General features: G+C 39.9%; 1 protein-coding gene across 2 annotated transcripts in view; it reads right to left on the bottom strand.

The window, feature by feature from the left end:
- Positions 1–6,830, bottom strand: part of SNX6 (sorting nexin 6) — a 50,800-nt gene extending 43,970 nt beyond the window's left edge. For both annotated transcript variants that reach the window (XM_033109031.1, XM_033109030.1), the window contains exons 1-2: positions 6,756–6,830; positions 6,549–6,596 (exon numbers count right to left, since the gene is read on the bottom strand). In XM_033109031.1, coding sequence (XP_032964922.1) covers positions 6,549–6,596; positions 6,756–6,761 — 54 coding nt within the window. In that variant the 5' untranslated portion in view covers positions 6,762–6,830. The remainder of the gene's footprint in view (positions 1–6,548; positions 6,597–6,755) is intronic.
- Positions 6,831–22,706: the final 15,876 nt, after the last annotated feature.

Here is a 22,706-nt window from a genome sequence, read left to right on the forward strand (position 1 = left end):
GGAAGAAAAGAAGGAAAATAACTTTGTTTATTCCAATAGCCTCCTGACTGGTCTCTTGCTTCTGCCCTTTCCCCTCTTCAATCTACTCCTTATAGAGCCTCCAGAATGATCCTGTTAAACTAGAAATCATCCTTCTCAAAACCTAAGGAGTTTCCATTTGGAGAAAAGCCAAAGTCCTTACAGTGGCTCCCCAGGCCCAATATAATCTGACCTGATAGCGTCTCTGACTAACCTACTATTCCTCTGGCTCACTGCAGCCCTGCCACATGGCCTCCTTGTTGTTCCTTGAACACACAGGCATGCTGTCAGCTCAGGAATCTTTGCACTTACTGTTCCCTCTACCTGGAACATCCTGCCCCCAGATACCTATCTACATGGCTCACTCCGTCATTTCCTTCAAGTTTTTACTGAAATGTCAACCGCTCATGAAGGCCTTGCCTGGGTACCCTAATCTAAAACTGCAAATCAACCCCCACCCCCAACAATCCCTATCCTTCCCTCATTTTTTTCATTGCAGTTGTTCACCATCTACTACATTTTATTTATTTTAATGGTCTTCCCTGACTAGAACGTCAGCTATATGAGGACATAGATTTTGTTTTATTCATTGCTATACTCTCAGGGACAGCTCTCAACAAATATTTGTTGAATGAAAGCGAAAGGAGTAGAAAGAAAGGTGGCAACCATAACTGGGCTAAGAAACTATTTTAAAACAAAGTAATTACAGTACAATAATAAAAACCCCACAAGACAGAAGTAAATTCTGTTAAGTTCACTAATTCAGGTCAAGTTTTAAATCTATTTAACTCCTAGCCCAGTTATGATTTTGGAAGTCCTATAACACATCATTTCCATTATTACTCTATGCCCTGTATACCTAGCAGTCAAATCAATGGTTGATTATACATACACATTCTGGAAACTGGCATTTGCAACCATATTTCCTTTTGTATACCATCCCAGAAAGAACATTACTAGGGTCACATGATATGTCTCTCCAATGTCTTTATTGCTGGTCTCGTCAACTCCCATTGCTCTCTTGCCACACCTGACTTACAAATTCCCACCTCTAGGATCAATTTAACCATCAACTTTCTTTGTTTTCATTTTGAGCTGCTGAAGGTGGCTAGAGAAAAGTTACAACTGGCATTTGCAACAAGATTTCCTCTCAGGGACCATACCAGAAATCGTAAAATATTACGAGGGTAGTACTAATGGTGTCTACCTATGCATTCCTTACAAGTCAAAGTTATGTCACCGGGAGTACAAACATAAATATAACCCTTTACTCTTATGCAATACACTAACATGCATTTATTTAATAAACTTTTTAAAGCACTTATATGCAAACAACTGTCTTAGGCATTGTGAAGGATATGCCATGAACAAAAAATGTGCCTTCAAGAAATCTATTTGTAGTAAGGAAGACAATCACTTTTATGTACTAAAATACTCCTCCACCACTTTTACTATGTGTACAATTTGACCTTATCAATCCATCCAGTCTTGTGACCTATCCATATATCTCCAGTCTGTTAGACCCCTCTCTGCTTCCCTCCTTTTCCAATCCATTCCAAAACCTTTCCTCCTGGTCCTGTCAAGTCCCATGGCTCTTTTGCCATACCTGGCTTGCAAATTCCCATTCAGTATCAGTCAACCATTAACTTTCTTTTTGCTTTTTGAGCTGCTGAGTGTGGCTACAGAAAATTCCTAACTGTTTTATACAAACTAATGGTCTCCAAATTGCATTAGGATCTTAAAACAATCCTGAGCAGATCTGCTCAGCTACCCTTCTGATTTCCTTTAGTAACTACTCCAAACTTTTATTATCTTAAACCTCTACCACATTTCCACTCCCACTCTCAACAAGTGACCTTGCCTCCCACATCCCAAAGAAATAAATACTAGCATCTGTTTTCCCCTCAGACCCATCAATAAACCTTTGTACGAATAAATCTAGCCTCACCACCTCTGCATTCTCAGAAGTGGTGTCCTGTGGAAGGCTGAGTTGTCTGTCCACCTGAGCATTGAATCTTCCTGTCTGTCCCAGGATCTGCTCATACACTGCTCTACGAGTCAAGTTCGCCTTGGTCTCACAGAACTTTCACATAGTGAATACCTAATCTCCAAATCCAATACTTTTCAATCTTGACCTCTTTGCAGTATTTTGCCTCAGTGATCGTTCTGGCCACTTCCTTAAAAATTCTCTTAACTTTGGGGACTCCTCTCATTCTCCTCCTATTCCTCTCAGCCCCTTCAATTAGTCCATTTCTTCCCCTTGGGCCTTAAATGTTGTTTTCCCCTCGGTGCTATCTAGCCTTGGCAATCTCTGCTGTTTTTGACTAATAATTCCTAAATTTGGATCTGAAACGCAGACCTCTCATTCTAAGTTCCCAATCAAAATTTCAAGTTACCAACTAGACATATCCACATACATTCAATTAAACAACTGAGTGCCTTCAATGTGCCAGCCACTGTCCTAGGTGCTACGGATAAAGCAATGAAAAGACACAATCCTCACCCTTACAGATCTGACATTCTAGTTTGGCAGGGAAGGGATTAGATGCCTCATAGGCACTAAAAATCCAATATATTTGAAACCAAACTTACCTACTTTCTAACTCTGTTCTTCTATATTCCTCATTTTCTCATCTGCCCAGCACATGTACTTATTCAATCACTATGTCCTGTCAATTCTACCTCCTACATATCGCTTTCCTATGTCCCCTCCAGTCCCTCTTCCACTGCCTTAGTTCTGCCACATCTAGACTGTTGAAAACAGCCTGTTAACTGGTTTCTCTCCTATCTGAAAGGAAGAATCAATCCACCCTCCACATGAGAGTAATCTATAATGCTAATTTCACATGGGCATACATAAGTCGTTCCCAGGTTAAAATCCTTGAGGACTTCCCATTGACTGGAGTCTTTATCATTGGGCACTTTACAACTATTCTATCTATAGTTTCCATATCTATCCCTGCGTCCGGTGAGAACAAGTGCTCCAGATGGGGCCAAATTACCTAAACAGGCTATCCTTTCTGCTGGCAAGCATCCCCCTTCCCTGAGAACCCACAAAATTTCTCACCAACATTCAAGGTTTAGCTCCTTAAGGTGACAGCATAGTGGTTAAGAGCCCAGGACCTAGAGTTAAACTGCCTGAATCTGAATCCAACTCATACTGGCTATATGACCTTGGGCAAGTTAATCTCTCTGAACCCCAGCTTTCCCTTCAAAAGTAGGAATAATAGTAGTAGCTACTTCACAATTTGAGAATTGAGTTAATATATGGAAAGTCCCTGGCATGCAGTAAATGCTATATCAGTGTGTAGGTATCATTGTTTTCACTACTCCCCTTCCCCCAAAGTTAAACACACTCTCCTTTGTACTCTGGCACTTTATCATAAGTCTCTCACTATACTGTGACGGTCTCAGAGCAGGACTTTCCCTTTTACCTCTGCCAACACAATCTATGTCACATTTTTATCTGAAATAACTATCAATGAATGTGGAATGTGTTTAAGCTAAATGATATATAGATACAAAAGAAAATGCAAACATCTGGGCTAACTGTTGAAAGATAAGTCAAATTTCAACTAAAAAAAAGGGTAAGAAAAAAATAAAGCACTGCACAACACTGAAAAGCATGCATAAAGCAGACAATAAGGTGCAGACATAAGTGCCTGGGCAGTGACAAGTAGACTAGGATATGGAGGGATGGAGAGAGGGAGGGAGGGAGGGAAGGAGGGAGGAGAGAGAGGGGGGAAAAAACAAAGGAACCCTATTTTGCAGGGGTGTGGCTGAAAGATCAACAAGTGAAAAAGTGGCCAATAATTCCCCCTCCCCACACTCTGGTACAAGCCGCTGTTCCTCAGCCTAGTTGTGTAGGACACAGCTCCCTGGCCCATGCTGGTATTATGAGCCTTGCAATTGCCCCGAGCTGGGGCAGTTGGTCGCGAATCTAAGGGTCAGCAGCAGCTCATGCTGGCTGCCGCCACTCACAGCAGCACACAGCAGCTCATGGCAACCCAGCTCCAGGGGGAGCTGTTGTTCATAATCTTAGCTGTAGAGGGCGCAGCTCACTGGCCCATGTGGGAATCGAACCTGCGACCTCAGCGTTAGGAGAATGGGGCTCCAACCACCGGGCTGGCCCGTCAATAATTTTTTATATTGTGTATTCTTAAAGTCTGCTTTTCAAGTTTCCCACAAAGCGATATTTTTTTAAGGCTACAAGATTTTCTATCTCAAAATATCATGATGAAAATTTAAGGCTGCTTACAATTTTATTTTAAAATATTGAATTTAATTTTGCTTACTTGCTGCTTTGTATGCAATACTTGCATTATTATTTTTGAATCTGTGATGTTCCCTCTGCAATTCATATCAAATATGTTCTTCAGGCTTTTTCTTTATCAAGGCTCTCTTTATTAAAAGGCTGAACAAGATAGTCTAAACTAAAAGTGCAATACCTAAAAGTTCTGATTATGGCAATCTATTTCTGTCAGGATAAGCACAATGTAAGGAAATTTTAAAGGCCAGATATTTCTGTTCCTGAAATAAGGAAACAACAGAATAACTTTGTGCATCTGTAATCAAACTTCAGTGTACAACAGAATCTTTTTGTTTAAAAAGTAGTTATTTATCCTCCCCCTTCAAGAGATTGATTTACTAAGGTGCAGACCCAGAAACTTTTGTTTTTCAAACATCCCTGGTCTGATTCAAGTGTTTTAATGCCACTTTGAAAAATACTGCGCTGGCTCTGATGTCAGAATCATGGTTTGAAGTCCACCTCTCCTCTCCCACTCCTACAATGGCTGTGTGACCTCAGACAACTTAACTTTCTCTAAGGTTCAAATTTCTCATCTATAAATGGGGAATACTAAAAGCTTCACAAGGATGATCAGACAATATAAAGAAACAATGCTTAGATAGCACTTAACACAGTACCCAGTACATATTTGATATTATTATGATTCACCCAGTTCCACAAGACAAAAATAAGGAAGAACTGGACATATACATATAATATATTCATCTTGGCATTATAAATGCTCTTTAATAGTAATATTTTTCCACTTTCATATTAAAATTTTCACCTACAAGATTCTGCAAGAACCTCCAGGTGAGGCATGCTCTTTGTCTTCCTCTCCTTTTAATTTTGTAATATATGAAAAAAGTTTCTGGGCACTTTTTACTTAAGTGGCTCCAGTTCCATAAGCAAATTTTACCAAAGGCATAAAGCCAGTAACACATATATTCACCAGAAAATACTCTACTTTTCACATCAACATAAACAAATTAACACTTTTACTTAATGTTCGTGAGATTTTACAAGGGAATAAATCCTGTTTGCTTTTCCTGGTAGAACACAAAAATAAGACACAAAGGTATTATCAAATTACGAAGGCCATATGCTTTATATTTAGAAAAATCAGTCCATGCTAATCAATTTCACTAAAGAATTCCGCTGGTTTCCCCTATTTTAAAACCCAAAATATAATCTATAAGTGGTCATGTAATTCTATTCTTATCCCAGAAGATACATATACACATACGTTTTAAAGTTAATCAGAAACTGCATTCACTATTTATTAAAGTATGCATCCTCTGCATCTTTCTTACCATTTGAAAGCTTCATAAAGTTCATCAGCTAATATTAACTACTTTATCTCTTATTTAAAAAAGCAGTAATATCCTACAAAGATATTTTATTACTTGCCAAAAATCAACTAATACGGTAGATGTGTTTCTCACATTACCTAAAATAAGTAAAAGCAAAATGGAAAACAAAAGTGCACACTGCTAAACGTGAAGGAACCATGGAAGACCCTGAAGGTCCTTTCTGAAATGGAATGCAATTCACCTCAAAACAACTGCCAAGGGAAATATGCAAAAGATGCATTTTTGGACATTAGGAAAAATAAAGGCTATATAAATGTCTAATCACTATGTTGTACATCTGAAACTAACATTGTATGTCAACTGCAATTGAAAAATTACAAAAAAATAAAAAGGTCAAGGTACCCAGGACTACCAGCACTTTCCAAAATCCAATAGGATACTGGATAAGAGCTAAGATTTGGTGACTGTAAAATACCTTGCAAAGGAAAATTTAGAACAAGTCTGTACTATTACTTGTTTTCGAGAGAAAAGGGTGGGCGAGGGCGCGTTGAAGAAGTCCACAGGGGAAATTGAGGGTGAAGCCAAGAAGGTCTGAGGATGGGTTTTCATAGCCCCCAAAGTGGCGAGGGGAGGGGGTTCCAGATCCGGCCTCCACTTCCCCACTTGCACCCGACCCAGGGCGGGGAGGTCCACCGCAGGGTCCAAGCCGGGGCTGGGGTCAGGAAAGCGGCCGCGGGTCTCCGGGAAATCAGAACGGAGCGGCCCCGAGGGAGGAGGGGCTGCAGGAGGGCTGGGCGCGGTGCGGGGAGGAAACCGAAAGGAGGTCGGCGAGGAGGGGGTGCCGCACGGCGGGGACCCTTCCGCGTACCACAACCCAAGGCCAAGGCGGGGAGGGAGGGTCCCGTGAGCGACAAGGAGGTAGAACTTACTCCGCGGTCCTCCTCTGAGAGGAAGTCGGGGCCGTCGTCCAGGCCTTCCTGCGAGATTGGCGGGGCCCGGGGCGACGGGGGAGAGGACAGAATGGGGGAGACATAAAGGGAAACATTAGTGCCAGGGCAGCGCGGCCCCCCACGCCCTCCCTGCGCCCGCCGACCCCACCGCCCGGTCGGGACTCGGCGCCACTAGAGAACACCCACCATCATGGCTGCTCGGAGCTGAGGGCCAGCGCAAGCGCGCACCGCACTGAGGGCCAGAGGGAGTCGGCGGCAGCGGGGGGCGGGGCCTCGAAGCAGCCCCGCCCCGCCCCGACGCAGGGGGCCTGGGCCCCGGAGCCAAGAAAAGGGAAGACAGGGCCCACTGCTCAAGGTCGAAGCAGCCCAGTCAGAGAGGGCCCGAAGGCCGGACCCACTTGGCTGGGGACACTTAACAGCTGGCCAGCTCTGACTCAGGAAGGGCTCAAGGCTGCTCCGGGAGCTGTCCAGTTCCCTTTCCCCGAGGGCTGCAAGGAAAAACCAAGCAAGCGCCTTCCAGAAGCCACAATAAATCATCTAATCTTTGTACTGTGCCACACAGTAGTTAATTACAATTAATATTTTGCCCGTAGAAATTGTGGGAACCAAGGGCATTCACACAGTCAGCAGTCAGGGGCTGTAATCAAGTTTTTACTGCTGGCGAGGTAATAACTACCTTAGGGTTTGGGGCGCTAATGGTTGAGCACCGTAAAAATGAGCTGTTAGTATTACAAGTTTTCCTTTCTTTTATACCAAGAAATGTCCCAAGGCATACTCTAACTGTACAGCTGTATAGCACCGCACCGGTGTCCACAGGCACTTCAAACAAGACAAAACCATACCTTAACACCTACCCAACTTCATCTATCTCTCTCTCACACACACACACACACACACACACACACACACACACACACAATCCTTATGCTTCCATTCAACTAATGGCATCTTCAGATGTTCAGGCCATAAACCTCAGTGTCCTATTCAAAGCCTTCCATCCTCTTCACACCATTTAGTAACCAAATCCTATTGCTTCTATAATCTGCTCTTATTCTTAAATTGGTCTCATTCCTCTCCCCAATGCTCTTCCGCAGCAGTTATCCTCAGCATCTCTCCTCTGGATCTTTGCAATGTTCTCTTAATTTTCCTTATTTCCATATTTCTCAACTCCACTCTACCCTCTTTTGCCAGTTTTCATCCTAAGATACAGATACTATTTTTTATTTATTAAATTTATTGGGGCAACATTGGTTACTGAAATTATATAGGTTTCAATTGTACATTTCTACAAAACATCACCATATATTTGACCCCCTTTTCGCTCTCCTACTACCCTCCTTCCCCCCTTACCCTCCAGTAACCACTAAACTGTTGTCTGTGTCTGAGTTTTTCTTTGTATTGTTCCTTTATTGCTTTCAGTTTTATGTCCCACATATGAGTGAAGTCATATGGTTCTTTACTTTTTCTGTCTGAGTTATTTCACTTAGCATAATCTCAAGATCCATCCATGTTGTTGCATATGGCAGTATTTCATCTTTTCTTATGGCCAAGTAGTATTCTGTTGAAGACACAGATACTATTAATGATTATGCTACTACCCTGTTCAATAATCTTTACACGTCTCCATACACAGAGATCCAATTTCTCAGCCAATGATTCCAGGTCCTCCACATTTAATTCCCTCCATATTTAACCAAGCTCATTGTCCTATCTTATTGAGTGGAAGCTCTCAAAACAATCATGTTAAACTTGCTAATATTTTCATGAGAACTAGTAGCTTTCATTTTTATGTAAGAAGAACTGAGGCATAGAGAGGTTAAGTCGCTGCCCCAACAAGTGTTATTTTCCAATATGAGGGAGATGACTTTATTTTTTGTCCTTTGTTTCTTGTTTCCCAGTGCATTGTAATAAGTACTAGAGTATTGTTTTTCACTGGGAGTCATGAGGCATCATGCGGTGTCAGGATAGTGTGATGAAATGTCAGGAGGAATGTTCCAGTAATATTTGCTGATAAAAAGTGCCAGTATTTCCTAATGATTTGTTTGTGAATTGTCGGGAATGCCTATAAAACTCCACTCTCTAGATGGAGAGGAAGAGTGGAGCTACAATTAATGAGTGGGATTTGTGTACAATTGATAGGAGGTCAGGTGTGTCTCTGTGGACAAGAGTCAAGAAGTACCACATAGGATTACCTCAAATGCCTCTGATTGTTAGCCAAGGGTTTTAAATTTCAATATTTAAGCCAAGTTCAGAAACATTGTACAGGAACATTGAAATTCTCAAATGCCAGACTTCAAAATCATTAGTTATTAAAAAAAGACAGGATTTAAAATGAGTAGCAAACTAGAGTTATCAAAAAAAATATATAGGGGTGGCCAGATGGCTCAGTTGGTTAGAGCGTGAGCTCTGAACAACAGGGTTGCAGGTTCAATTCCCACATGGGCCAGTGAGCTGTGTCTTCTGCAACTAGACTGAAGGACAACTACTTGGAGCTGATGGGCCCTGGAGAATATTCCCCAATAAAACTTTAAAAAAAAAAAGATATATAATAATTACTCTAGTTAAAATCAATAGCTGAAAACTCAGATGAGTAGAGAACACAACTTTGAAATAACTAAGTTGTTCATTAATGCCCGAGCCTTCCTTTCTGAGCAAAAGTCTCAAGTGATATTTATGAATGATGAAAAAGAATTATCAGTAACTGATACTAACAGTTATCAAAAAGCCAATTTTAAAAGTTAAGAAACACCAAGAGAAAAATTAAGGTAAGCTCACATAACAGATTTTTATACTACTTATAAAAGTAAATCAAGAATATATCAAAGCTGAACCACTCCTCTAATACATTTAGCCAAATAATCAATTTTTCATCTGGTTTTGATAGATTTCTATGAAATTACCTACTTCTACATAAATTTCATGAGCAAATTATGTTGAATCACAATCTGGTTACTTTAAAGATTTAGCTACATGAAAGTAAAATGTTATAATTGTGGATAGTTTCCTAACAGTGTGCTTCAAAACAAATGTACTGGAAGATTTTAGAGTAAAATATTAGAGAATAATTAGTGAGTTACTTTTAAATTTTGGAAATCAAAAATACAATAAAAAATTGTATTTGCTTTGAACAAAACTCCAGTTTTTTCTAAAAGAAAAACTTTAACTATATGAAATAGTAGTTATTTAATTAGATGGAGAATAGAACTTTAATTCCTCTTATCATGTTCTGATGAAAGAAGGTTTCAACAAAACATATTTTTATCAATTCCTCACTTATTCAAATTCTAAGAGATCCTGTTTTGGACAACTCTTGGATCCTAATTTTCCCCTCCTTCTCCCTGGGAGTTATGCTACAACAAAATTCTGTACAGGAAGATTGCCGAACTCCATTTTTTTCAGTGCCTACTATATCAGTTAGGATGCCTTTAGCTGCAAGTAACAGAAAATGTCAAATAAACTTGAGCAGTAAGGAAGTTTATTATCTTACAACAACAACAACAGAAATCAAGAAATAAGGAGTCTCCGGGAATAGTATATAGTCAGTTGCTTAATGGTACCATCAAAGACCTAGATGCCTTCCAACTCTTCACTCTGCCATCTTCAGTGACCTCATTCTAAGACTGGTTCTCCTCATGACCCAAGATGACTGGCAATTTTAGGTTTCACATCCTGACATAACAACATCCACAGGCAGAAAAAATTTGCTTAGAAACCTCTCCTTTCTCCTGTAGACCTCTCATATCTCAGACTAAAAGTGGGAACACATGCCCACTTTTAAAGGTGTAACTATGATTAGCTTAGAGTCTAAGCCTTATTCTAATCAGGAATTACTGCTGGCGATGGGACTGGTGCTAGTCTCCCCAAACCATACGTCTTCTTAGAAGAATGTGAGCACCTGAAAAAAACTGAAGTTTCCAGGAAGGAGAGAAAAAGAAAAGAGAAAGTCATAAGTGTCTCCTATAATAGCAATCAAGAAAGCATTAAACAAAGACATATTTGTTCTCTGACACAGTCCTTATCTGTTAGGTGCAAGGCTAGCTCTGACAAAATGAATCTTTTATAATCCACTTGGAGATAATTACTATTCATATTTTGGTAAATATCCTTTTAAATATGTTCCCGTGTATATGCCTCATATAACAGTATTTTTATTGATATGATCAAGATAATATATTATGTCATACTATTAAATATAGTTTAGTAACTATATAATATTTAATCAGCTAGATGTATCAATGTATTTAATCAATCCCCATTGTTTGAAATTGACATTGTTTATGTTTTATTTTGTTTTGTTTTTAAATAGTGTATGAGGTGTGATCACAAAATACGGTGAATGTTTAAATACAAAAATTATTACAGTAAAAGACACATTGCCCTAAATCCTCCTCAAAATACTCCCCCTTGCTTCAAACATACTTATTCCATCATTCTTGCCACTTTCTGAAGCAGTTCTGGAAGTCCTTTTTCATGTCTTTAGTTGTGCTGTCATGGCTGCCTTGATGTCCTGAATTGATTCAAAATGTTTACCTTTCACGGTCATTTTGACTTTGGGGAAGAGCCAGAAGTCACATGGTGCTAGATCCAGTGAATAAGGTGGATGAGGACACACCGTAATGTTTTTATTTGACAGAAATTGCTGTACCATAAACGATGTGTGATATGGAACATTTCTGTTGTGATCATGCAATACTTTGGATGCTGAGTGCCATCCAACAGAAAGGCAGGGATCTTTAATATGGGCAGTGGAGCTTCAAACCTTACTAACAGTGCTTGACAAGTTTCAACTTGTTCTGCGCAGTCACTTGCGTGTGAGCTATGGTTGAGAGAAAGTGTGTTTTAAAGTGTGCCATAAATTATCCTCCATCGTGACAATGCTCCCGTGTCACACATCACTTCTGGTATGTGGCAATTTCTGTCAAGTAAAAACATTACGGGGGATGGGGGGGATGGTTGGTTGGCTCAGTTGGTTAGAACACGATGCTCGTAGTGGAGGAGTTGCTGGTTCCATCCCCACATGGGCCACTATGAGCTGCACCCTCCACAACTAGATTGAATCAGCTGCTTGACTTGGAACTGGTAGGTCCTGGAAAAACACACTTAAAATAAATAAAAGTTTAAAAAATAAAATAATAAAAACATTATGGTGTGTCCTCAGCCACCTTATTCACCAGTTCTGACTCCGTGTGACTTCTGGCTCTTCCCCAACGTCAAAATGACCATGAAAGGTAAACATTTTGAATCGATTCAGGACATCAAGGCAGCCATGACAACACAACTAAAGACATTCATAAAAGAGGACTTCCAGAATTGCTTCTGAATGTGGCAAGAACGATGGAATAAGTATGTTTAAAGGGAGGGGGAGTATTTTGAGGGGGATTAATGGCAATGTGTCTTTTACTGTAATTTTTAAAAAAATATTTTGAGGGGAACCTTTTTTTTAATTGGGGAATGTTGGGGAACAGTGTGTTCTTCCAGTGCCCATCAGCTCCAAGTCAAGTTGGTGTCCTTCAATCTAGTTGTGGAGGTTGCAGCTCAGCTCTGAGTCCATTTGCCGCCTTCGGTCTTTAGATGTAGGGGGGGCAGCCCATGCAGGAATTGAACCGGCAACCTTGTTGTTATGAGCTCATGCTCTAACCAACTGAGCCATCTGGCTGCCCCTCTGGCAACACAGCGGCAGCTTGTTGTCTTCAATCTAGTTGTGGAGGGTGCAGCTCACTGGCCCATGCAGGAATCGAACTGGCAACCCTGTTGTTAAGAGCTCACGCTCTAACCAACTGAGCCATCTGGCCACCCTACTGTAACTTTTAAAAATTTAAACATTCACCATAGTGTTTGATCACACCTCGTAAAGCACATCCTAGTAGTTAAATTTTTGTAAATATCCCTGATTATTTTTTAGATGTGTAATTATTAGGTCAAAAGTATTGGGCCAGCCCGGTGGCTCCATGCTCTTAACTCTGAAGGCTGCCGGTTCGATTCCCACATGGGCCAGTAGGCGACCACAAGGTTGCCAGTTCAATTTCTAGAGTCCCACAAGGGATGGTGGGCTCCACCCCCTGCAACTAAGATTGATCACGGCACCTTGAGCTGAGCTGCCGCTGAGCTCCCGGATGGTTCAGTTGGCTGGAGTGCGTCCTCTCGGCCACAAGGTTGCCGGTTCAACTCCCGCAAGGGATGGTGGGTTGTGCCCCCTGCAACTAGCAACGGCAACTGGACCTGGAGCTGAGCTGCGCCCGACACAACTAAGACTGAAAGGACAACAACTTGAAGCTGAACGGCACCCTCCACAACTAAGATTGAAAGGACAAGAACTTGACTTGGAAAAAAGTCCTGGAAGTACACACTGTTCCCCAATAAAGGACTGCTCCCTTTCCCCAATGAAATCTTTTAAAAAAAAAAAAAGTATTAAATACACTTTCCCAAATTATTCTCTAGAAATGTTGTCCTAATTTACACTCCCACCAATACTGTATGAAGTCCGTTTTCCCTCACACCGTTTTCCTCTGTGGATATTCTGTACCTAGTACGGTGCCTACTATACAGCAGACATGAAAGAAAACATTCACTGAATAATTTATTCACAAATTAAAAATGCAATCTCATTGTTTTAACGTGTTTCTTGAAAGTGGCTTTGAACTTTTATTTGTTCATTAATTTGATATTTGTATTTCTTCTTTTGTGAATTACCTATTCCTGTTCTTAGTGTAAGCTAAATACATGTTTTCGAAAGCTCTTTATATATTAGGGATAAAAGCCCTTTCTTAGGTATGCTAAAGATATATTTTAAAATTAACTTTGTCTTTTAATTTTAGGTTATGATGTTGTTGACATGCACAAGTTTTTAAATTTAATGTACTTAGATCCATCAGTCTCCTTCTCCTTTTAGGCTCCTATTTTAGTGATAATCCCAAGATTGATCCAGACTACCCCAAGATTACATAAATACCCACAAAAATTTTTTTCTAGCAAGTTATTAAACTGAAAGTTTTTTACTTTAGTTAATGGACTAAAACCATAAAATAAATTTGTCAATCTCATTGCTCCTTGATCCTCCCTCATAATTTAGGCGTTAAAAAAAAAAGCAAGCCATACTTTATTTAAATAAACCAATAAGTAAACAAGCAACACAGACAGTATAAAAGGCAAAAAAAATAAAAGTCATGTCTCAACAGATTAAGGATGAAAAGGTTAATGTTCCAAAGATTAAAATTACTTTTAGAGAAACAATCAACTCGCACTCCCTTGGGATTCAGACCTGGGACTCAGCCCCAGTGGTGAATCAGCTAATCTTGACCTTGGTGCCTGAGGACCAAGAGAAGTGACATGATCTTTACAGAACCCAGATCCCTAGACACATGCAGATTAATTGATTAATGTCAGTACCTCTAATTCTATTTGGAAGTATTCTATTTGGAAGTCAAAGACTATTGAACTAAATCTAGCACATCTCCTCTTACTTATTTTTAACCTGAGATCCTAAAGGGAAAGTAACAGAGGACAGTTTAATTTTGCTCCATGCTTAGAACAGTAGCGGCACATATATTAAATTATCTCTAAGTTACATTTCGATATCGATGACTTGGTAACCTCATTTCTCAAAGAGCTTCAGTGAAGGCACAAGACATAAAACCTGGAGGAAATATGGGAAAGTGCCTGACATATGACACTTACAAATCAGAAAAATTAAGATAAGGGCTCAAATTTAAGATTCCCCAACTCCATAAGTCCAGATGTAAAATACTTTAGGAGAAGGGAAACCAAGCTCTATTTAGATTTATTTTCTCTCATCTTTTGTCACATTCCATTATTTCACTTGAGGATTCAGGCTATACAGAAAAAGCAACAACAAGAGAGCAAATCTTTCAAACAATTATTTGAAATAAAATATCAGATGTAATGACTTAATTGGCATTCTGGGGACAGTGGGACAGGCTAAGAACCCTACTGTCTGTTATCTGTCAGAAGACTTCTACCCAGAGATCATTCTGATTTTTTTTTAAGTCAGAAAAGTTTCAAACATCTAAAATATTGAATTTCAAAAAATTACACTGTTACTCAAATTTTCAAGAACACACCTTTTGTGCAACATGAGACACAGCTGTGGTTTTTTAGGTCACAAAATACGAAGATTTTGAAAGATTTTACAAAATTATTGGACTCTATGCAGTATGTAACTTAAAGTCCTTGTCTGCAGAGAACACTAATGACTCAAGATGTCTCCAGAAAAAGTGATTAATCCAAAACCACAAAAACATAGCAACTTCAAATCATTTTTGGATACTCTTTCTACTTATAGTGCACTGTCATCAACACTGTATGTTTTCATCTTTTGAAGATTGAATTTGGGAGTTGAGAACTTCCTTGTCTTCTCTTAATCAAATCACATTAACTTTTAGAGCTAGTGTAACGACTTATCCTTTTATTCTTTTGGTCAATTAACAGGTAATTAACCATAATAATGACAATTACATTCACTATGCTGACAAATACGGCTTCTATAATTTTTCAACATCAGACGAGTTCTCCTGGATAAAATTTCAGATTAGTAATTGGATTGTGCAATACTTTGTGTAACACTGAATGAGGCACTGTAACTTAACACAATAAAACTTCTGTAGGACTATTAACAGGTTTTTATAAACATGCCTTCTAAAGTATTTGTTACAAATGTGCTCTGCCAGGTTTTTTTTTTTGACACCCATTCTGCCAATCACCACCCCCAACTCTAGCAACCACCAATCTGCTGTTCTCTGTATCTATGAACACTATTTTTTTTTTTAAGATTCCACATTTAAGTGAGACTATATGGTATTTGTCTTTCTCTGCCTGACTTATTTCACTTAGCATAATAACCTCCAGTTCCATCTTTGTTATAAGTGGCAAGATTTCATTTTTTTATGGCTGAATAATATTCATACATGTGTCACATATACCACATTTTCTTTATTCGTTCATTCATCTGTGGACACTGAGGTTGTTTCCGTTTCTTGGCTATTATAAATAATGCCATAATGAACAGAGGGTGCACATATCTTTTCCAGTTAGTGTTTTTGATTTCTTTGGATGAATACTCAGAAGTGGAATTGCTGGATCATATGGTAGTTCTATTTTTTATATGTTAAGGAATCTTCATACTGTTTACCACGGTGGCTGCACCAATTCACATTCCCACCAACAGGGCACAAGGATTCCCTTTTCTCCACATCCTTGCCAACACTTGTTTCTTTTTTTATAATTATCATTCTAACAGGTGTGAGGTGATAATCTCGTCATGGTTTGTGTTTGCATTTCCCTGATTACTAGTGATGTTGAGCATCTTTTCATGTATATGTTGGTCAACTGTATGTCCTCTTTGGAGAAATGTCTATTTGTTTGTTTGTTTGTTGTTATTAAGGTATATGAATTCTTCACATACTTGGGATATTAACCCTTTATCAGATATATAATTTGCAAATATTTTCTCCCATTCCGTAGGTTGCCTTTTCATTATTGTTTCCTTTGTTGTATAGAAACTTTTTAGTTTGACGTAGTCCCAACTATTTATTTTTGCTTTTGTTGCCTCTGCTTTTGGTGTCAGATCTCTAAAATCATCACCAAGATTGATATCAAGGAGTGTACCACGTGTGTTTACTTCTAGGAGTTTTATGGTTTCAGGTCTTATGTCCACGTCTTTAATCCATTTTGAGTTAATTTTTGTGTGTGGTGTAAGATAATAGATCGCCCAGTTTCATTCTTTTGCATGCAGCTGTCCTGTTTTCCCAACACCATTTATTGAAGTGTCAAATATTAACTGATGTGTTTTTTAAGGGGAAAAATCAGAAAATAAATCGAAAACTGTCCCTTCATATACATACATCTCTAAAAGCACACAGTGACTACCAGGGGTTGGGAGGTGGAGCAAATAGGGAGTGATTGCTAACGAGTATGTGGTTTCTGTTTAGTGTGAAGAAAATGTTCTAGAATTAGATACTGGTGATGGTGGCATATGGTGAATATACTAAACACTACTGAATTGTACACTTTAAAAGGGTGAATTTTATGTTATATAAATTATATGTCAATTTAAAGAAAAAATGAAGTGACTTTTAGGAATTTCTTTCTTAGGATCTTACACATACCAGAGTTTTTAAGGAACATATCCCAAAAGGTCACTGCATTCTTTTCTGAAAAGATAGCTGCATGTTTGCATAAAGGAGAATGAGTCATGTATACCCCATGCTTTGTTTGGAAAACCTTCTGCTTCTCCCTATTGCTTTAATCTTTCCAGGAATAGCTTTCCCTTTGTTTAAGATCTAAGAGCAGCTGGGTGAGAACCATTCTTCCTGTAGATTAGTGGGGTTAAGCCCCAGGAACCCTGAGAAGTGGCCTCAACCTCTGCCAGAGGAGTCCCTAGAAAGGAAACATTCAGTCAGGAATCAGGGAACCCTTCCAGCTCCTGGAGCAAAAGGCCTGGAAATGCCCCCATGGATGACCAGCCATAGGCCCTGGGCACCCCCTTCTGTTTGTCTCTTTGGTACTGTTGCTCATCACACACTGGGACCAACAGTGTCCAGATACACGAAGTTCTCCAGTTTAGGAGTGGCTTTGAAACAGTGTTTGGAAATTGCATTCAGTAGGAAATAAAATGGCAGGTCTAGGAAACCCTTTGATTTATGGTGCTAAACTTGCCCTCTCACTATAGTAAAAAGAATCAAAGTATGGCCCAGAAAGGGAAGCTGCCCACATTTGGTATGTGTACGTAGTATAAGGTCCTTTTCTGTTCTCACTTCCTGCACTGACTTCCCTTCTCATCTCCGCCTCTCCTGATTTATCCATCCTTCAAGATTAAGAAAGGACAGGAGCTCTGGGGACAGATAGTCTTCTGTGTTCAAATCTTGGCCCTGCAACTTGTCACTAGGGGTGAGCCATGTTGTCTTTCTGAGCCCTTGTCCTCATATATAATATGCCAACAATAATGTAGACTCCGGAGTTAGACTGCCTTAACGTAAACCTTGGCTTTGCCATTTAATTATTGTGGAGCCTTGAATATTTTTTCTAAACTTTCTTGTTTTTTAATTTCTTCTTTAAATTGGGGATAATGGCATGTACCTATCTCAAAGGGTTTGAGGAGTTTTAAAGTAATCCATATAAAGCACATAGGAGAGTATCTGGCATGTGGCAAAACCTCAGATGTTTGTTATAATGATATTGTTACCATCATCTTAGAACTACCTGTCCAAGCCAAGAGATAGTGGGGCCCCAATAGCCATGTTTCTATTATGGACAGTAAACTCCTGGCCATGGTTGATTGGACCCAAGGAGGACATCTAACCCAAGCTAGCTGGGCAAATCAGATTCTTTTGCTTAAGAATTTCAGCAGAGATATGCAGAGACAGAATAGGAAGCTGAATTACTTTAATGGCAGGGCCTATCATAAGAGGTAAGCACCCCCGAATACTCCTGCTGAAGTCCCTAGAGCTGCTTTAACCCCAGTCCTTTAAGAAGCCTCATAATTTAACTTCTCCTTGTATGCAGTGAGACACCCCAGTACACTTGCAGTAATGTCTCCTTTTTTTGGTTAAGCTTTGATTACTTGTAAGATAAAGAAGTTTCAATTAATAAAAATATATGTACTTTTGTATTGTTAGCTATTATATATGTGTGTATGTATACATACACATATACATATACATATACCGAGCATGCCAAAGAAATGTATACATGTGGACACTGGTCAATGCTGCTCAGGCTATAGTTTGCTGTAATCAGAAGTGTCTGGACGCTGATGGTAACCACTTTGAGCACTTCTTGTAATTACAGAGTCAAATGTGACTTGTATTCACCTTTTGTTATTGGTATATATTGAGTATTACAATTTTAATAGTTTTTTCCTTTTTTAAAATGTGTATACATTTTCTCAGTACCCTCTGTATATATGTGTAATTTAGTGATGAAGAGCCATGTTAGTTAAGATAATGCTAGCTGCTTTATGAGATAAACTCAAAACCTCAATGGTATAACCCCATATAATTTATTTCTTGCTTATGCAAAATGTATTGGCAGTGGGGGATAGTTTGGGAGTGGAGTCACTGCTATATGCAGATATTCAGGAACTCAGTCTCCTCCCATCTTGTGATTCTGCCATTCCTTTTGGGACAGTCATGGAGGCCACAGAATTCAGAGAATCTATAAATTTGAATGGGAAAAAACATGTATATATTTATTTTCTCTAGGTTTTACTTAGGCAACAAACCATAGTAGTATTTATTAGCAGTACCCATGACTTTGCCACCAAAAGAAATCACGGATATTTTCATGTTATACATTATGGTTGTTAAGGAATCACCAAATTATGTTTATACTCCCCACTATTTCAAAATTAAGATAGTTACTAGACCCATCACTAGATCTAGTTATTTATCTGTTAATAAAAGAGCACATCCATTATTGTATCACAATTTAAAAAATTATAATACTTATATTTCAATATGATTTGCATTCTTTATAGTACTATTTTATATTACACATTTATAACATTATTCTGAAATTCTACATGAGACCTGACCAGTACTCTTCAAAAGTACCTGTCACTTGTCTTATTAGGGAGTCCACTCCATGGACAGTGTAGATGCCTGACCACTGCAGTGTACAACTGAAGCTGAAAAATAATAAATGTCAACTATAATTTAATATATATATAGTCGCAGGATGTGGAGTACAGCATAGGGAATAGAGTCAATGGAATTGTGACAGCTATATACAATGTCAGAGGGGTAGAAATTGGGGGAGGGGAGTTATCACTTTGTGAGGGGTATAAATGTCTATTACATTGCTTTGTATGCTTGAAACTAAAAAAAAAAAAAAAAAAAAAAGTACCTGTCAAAGTCATGAAAAAAAGGAAAGACTGAAACTGTCCCAGACCAAAGGAGACTGGGGAGACATACCAACTAGATGCAATGTGGTAGCCTGGACAAGAACCTGGAACAGAAAAAGGATATTAATGGAAAAATTGGTGAAATGTGAATAAAGTCTGGAGTTTAGTTAATAATAATGTACCAGTGATGGTTTCTTAATTTTGGCAAATGTACCACGGCAATGTGAGATGATAACATTAGAGGAGACTGAAACTGAGTAGGGAGTATATGGAATTTTTTTCTATTATTGCAATGGACTGAATGTTTCTATCCCCCCCAAAATGCACATGTTGAAATCCTAACCCTTAAGGCGATGGTATGAAGAGGTGGGTTCCTTGAGAGGCAATTATGCTTCCCATTGGGATTAGCGCCCTTGTAAAAGAGGCCCTAGAGAAATTCCTCACCCTTTCCTGTATGGTTACAGTAAGAAAACAGCTGTCTATGAGGAAGCAGGCCCGCACCAAACACTGAATCTGCCCATGCCTTGATATTAAACTTGCCAACCTTCAAAACTGTGAGAAATAAATTTCTGTTGTTTGTAAGCCACCCAGTCTATGATATTTTGTTATAACGGCCCAAATGGACTAAGACATTATCTTTGCAACTTCTCTAAATTTATTCCAAAATCAAAAGGTTATTAAAAAAAAAAAAGAGACTTTGAGACAGGATTCAGGCATCCATGGCACAAAATGGTTAAGAATGCCTGTCCTAGAGCCTCAGATGCTCGTTGAGAACAAGGGCAGAGCGAGAGCGCAAGGATCAAGTTGGGAGGTTTTTGTGGTCCAGGCCTGTTAGCCGGAATATCTCCTCTGCCCACATCCAGTCACATGGCCTGTCCTGACACTAGGGGAGCTGGGAAATGACAGTTCCCCCTGAACTGGGCAGCAATAACGCTGCACTATGGAAGGGTGGCCCAACTCAGCTAGCCACCCACCAAATGAGTTCAAGCAGTAGAGTCGCATACTTCCTGTCTATCAGTCAGGATTCTAGTAGGAAACATGTATCACACTCAAATTAAGAGATTTGAGGAGGGTTCATTTGCAAGGGAAAGAGTTCAGCGTTGAGGGTGGAGATAATATAGGACTAAGGCCAGCAGAATCCCCCCAAAATGTATATCTTCTTGAGGGCAGGGATAAGTCCACCATAGCAGGAACATATGCATAGTAAGGAGTCCTTAACGGATCCTCAATAAATTTTTAATTGAATTGCAATAAAATGGAATTTAAAAGCTGGAAAATATATTATAAAGCAAGGTTGACCTTGAGCAGAAAAGTTAAAGAATGACTTCTTCCAGTGCAAATACATGAGTCAGACAGAACTGCATTTGAGTTCCTGCCTTTGCCATTAGTGAAATAAGACTTGTTTTTGTAAATATTAAAAGTCTGAATATAAATACGTCCCCAAATTGTGTTCCCTAGCTTTCCATCCCTGGCCTGAGTCTAGAGATTTACTACCCCAGAGCAAGAGAGAGCAGGCACTTGGCCTTGTTTGCAGGACATGTGGCTGGTGGAGTAGTTAGAACATAGTAGGTAGAGGTCCCCTGACAATGTAAACAAGATATACTTGCCTGCCGCTAGGACCTGGAGAGGGAGACAGTAGTGCCAGCTCCTTTCAGCCCTGATGGGCTGTGGGGAGAAGGGTAAGAGAGAAAAGAGGGGGGCACGGACAGACACATGGATCTTGATTTCCTCTCTTTAGAAGTTAGGTCTCGAGGGGACTGTGGCATTAGATGCATTGAGGCATATGCTAATGATAGGGAGACACACTTGTTTCTCAGTTTTAGGACTCTGCGATGAATTGTCCAGAGGGCTGCCACTTGCTAACCTAGCAGTTCAGCCCAATCGGTCAGACAGAAGTCTTGAGGTTTAGCTTTCTTTGGGGTATGATCAAGGCCCAGAAGTTTCCCCAAACCCCAGCCCTTCCTCAAAGTCAGAAGCCAGCAAGTCTTCCACATGTAAGGTACCTACCCTGTATCCCCGAAATTAAGACCTAGCTAGACAATCAGCTCTAATGCATCTTTTGAAGCAAAAATGAATATTAAGACCCGGTCTTATGTTATGTAAGACCCGGTCTTATGTTATAGTAAAATAAGACCGGGTCTTAATAGCAATTTTCAAATAAATGTGCTGGTGGAAAACACTTTTGCACTTGCATTTAATTCGGGCCTTGTTGAGATATCCAGCCAGCGCCACAGTTCTTTGGTCCACTCGAGAAAAGCTTCCTTACAGTTATACAACATCTATGGTTTAATGAAGGCTTCCCATCCTCACTGCCTTCCTGCTCCTTCTGGGGAACAGAATCAGACAACTGAGATCAAGGACAGCTTATCTTTCCAAGTAAAGATCTCACCTCCCATTGCTATTTCACCCTTCCCTTTTTTCCATATAACAGGAGTTAGGAATGTTCGGCCATATTTAGGCCAGGAACAGGAACCTTCTTATCTTAAAAGCCATCTTGTCTTGCTTTGTACCCTATACCTGTTGGCTTGTGTTTGCCTTAGGCCTGGAGAAGCTGCCTGGAATGTAGAAACCATCTTATCCTGTTTGGCTTTCCACTTTGTCTATATCCTAAGGGCTTGTGATCAGCATGCCTAGGTGGGCCTGGGGGGGCTGGGTTGTCCAGATGGGGGCCAGGGTGTGGAGCCAGAGGGCTTGGTCATGCCCCAAAACCCTTTGTTGTAAGGGACAATGCAACGAAAACCCCCTGAAGCACTGAAGGGGGAATAACCTTGTTTACCCCCTCCTATAAAACCCCATACCCCTTTCTGCTCAGGGAGGTTACGGTTTTTTCTAGCCTGACCTCCCACAGCTCAAACACGCCAAATAAATTCTAATAGACCAACTTTGGTCTCCTGAGACTCATTCCTCCGGCCGTGCCTAACAGAGAGGGCTTGTGAGCTGGCAGGATGGGACAGGCAAAGAGTTAACAGGAGCAAGCTTGTGAGTTAGCAAGAATGTGCTTAAACATTAACTGCTTGGCTCTGAATCCCCTGGCTAGCACTGCACCTGCAAGCTGACAAGAACCTTACATCCATCGTAAGTGGGAACACAACAGTTCCCAATCGCAAGGGCAATACTCCACAAGCTGACATCCATCATAGAAGGGAACAGTTCCCAGGAGAAAACAATTGTAATGGCAGCCCTCCTGCAAGCTGACAAGCAAGGTACATCATGCTTAGAAAAACATAAAACTCTAAGCAGAAACCCGCCGCAGCTCTTTCTATCAGACTGCCCCGGCAAAA

This window comes from Rhinolophus ferrumequinum, chromosome 6 (genome assembly GCF_004115265.2).
Source record: "Rhinolophus ferrumequinum isolate MPI-CBG mRhiFer1 chromosome 6, mRhiFer1_v1.p, whole genome shotgun sequence".
Classification (NCBI taxonomy): domain Eukaryota; kingdom Metazoa; phylum Chordata; class Mammalia; order Chiroptera; family Rhinolophidae; genus Rhinolophus; species Rhinolophus ferrumequinum.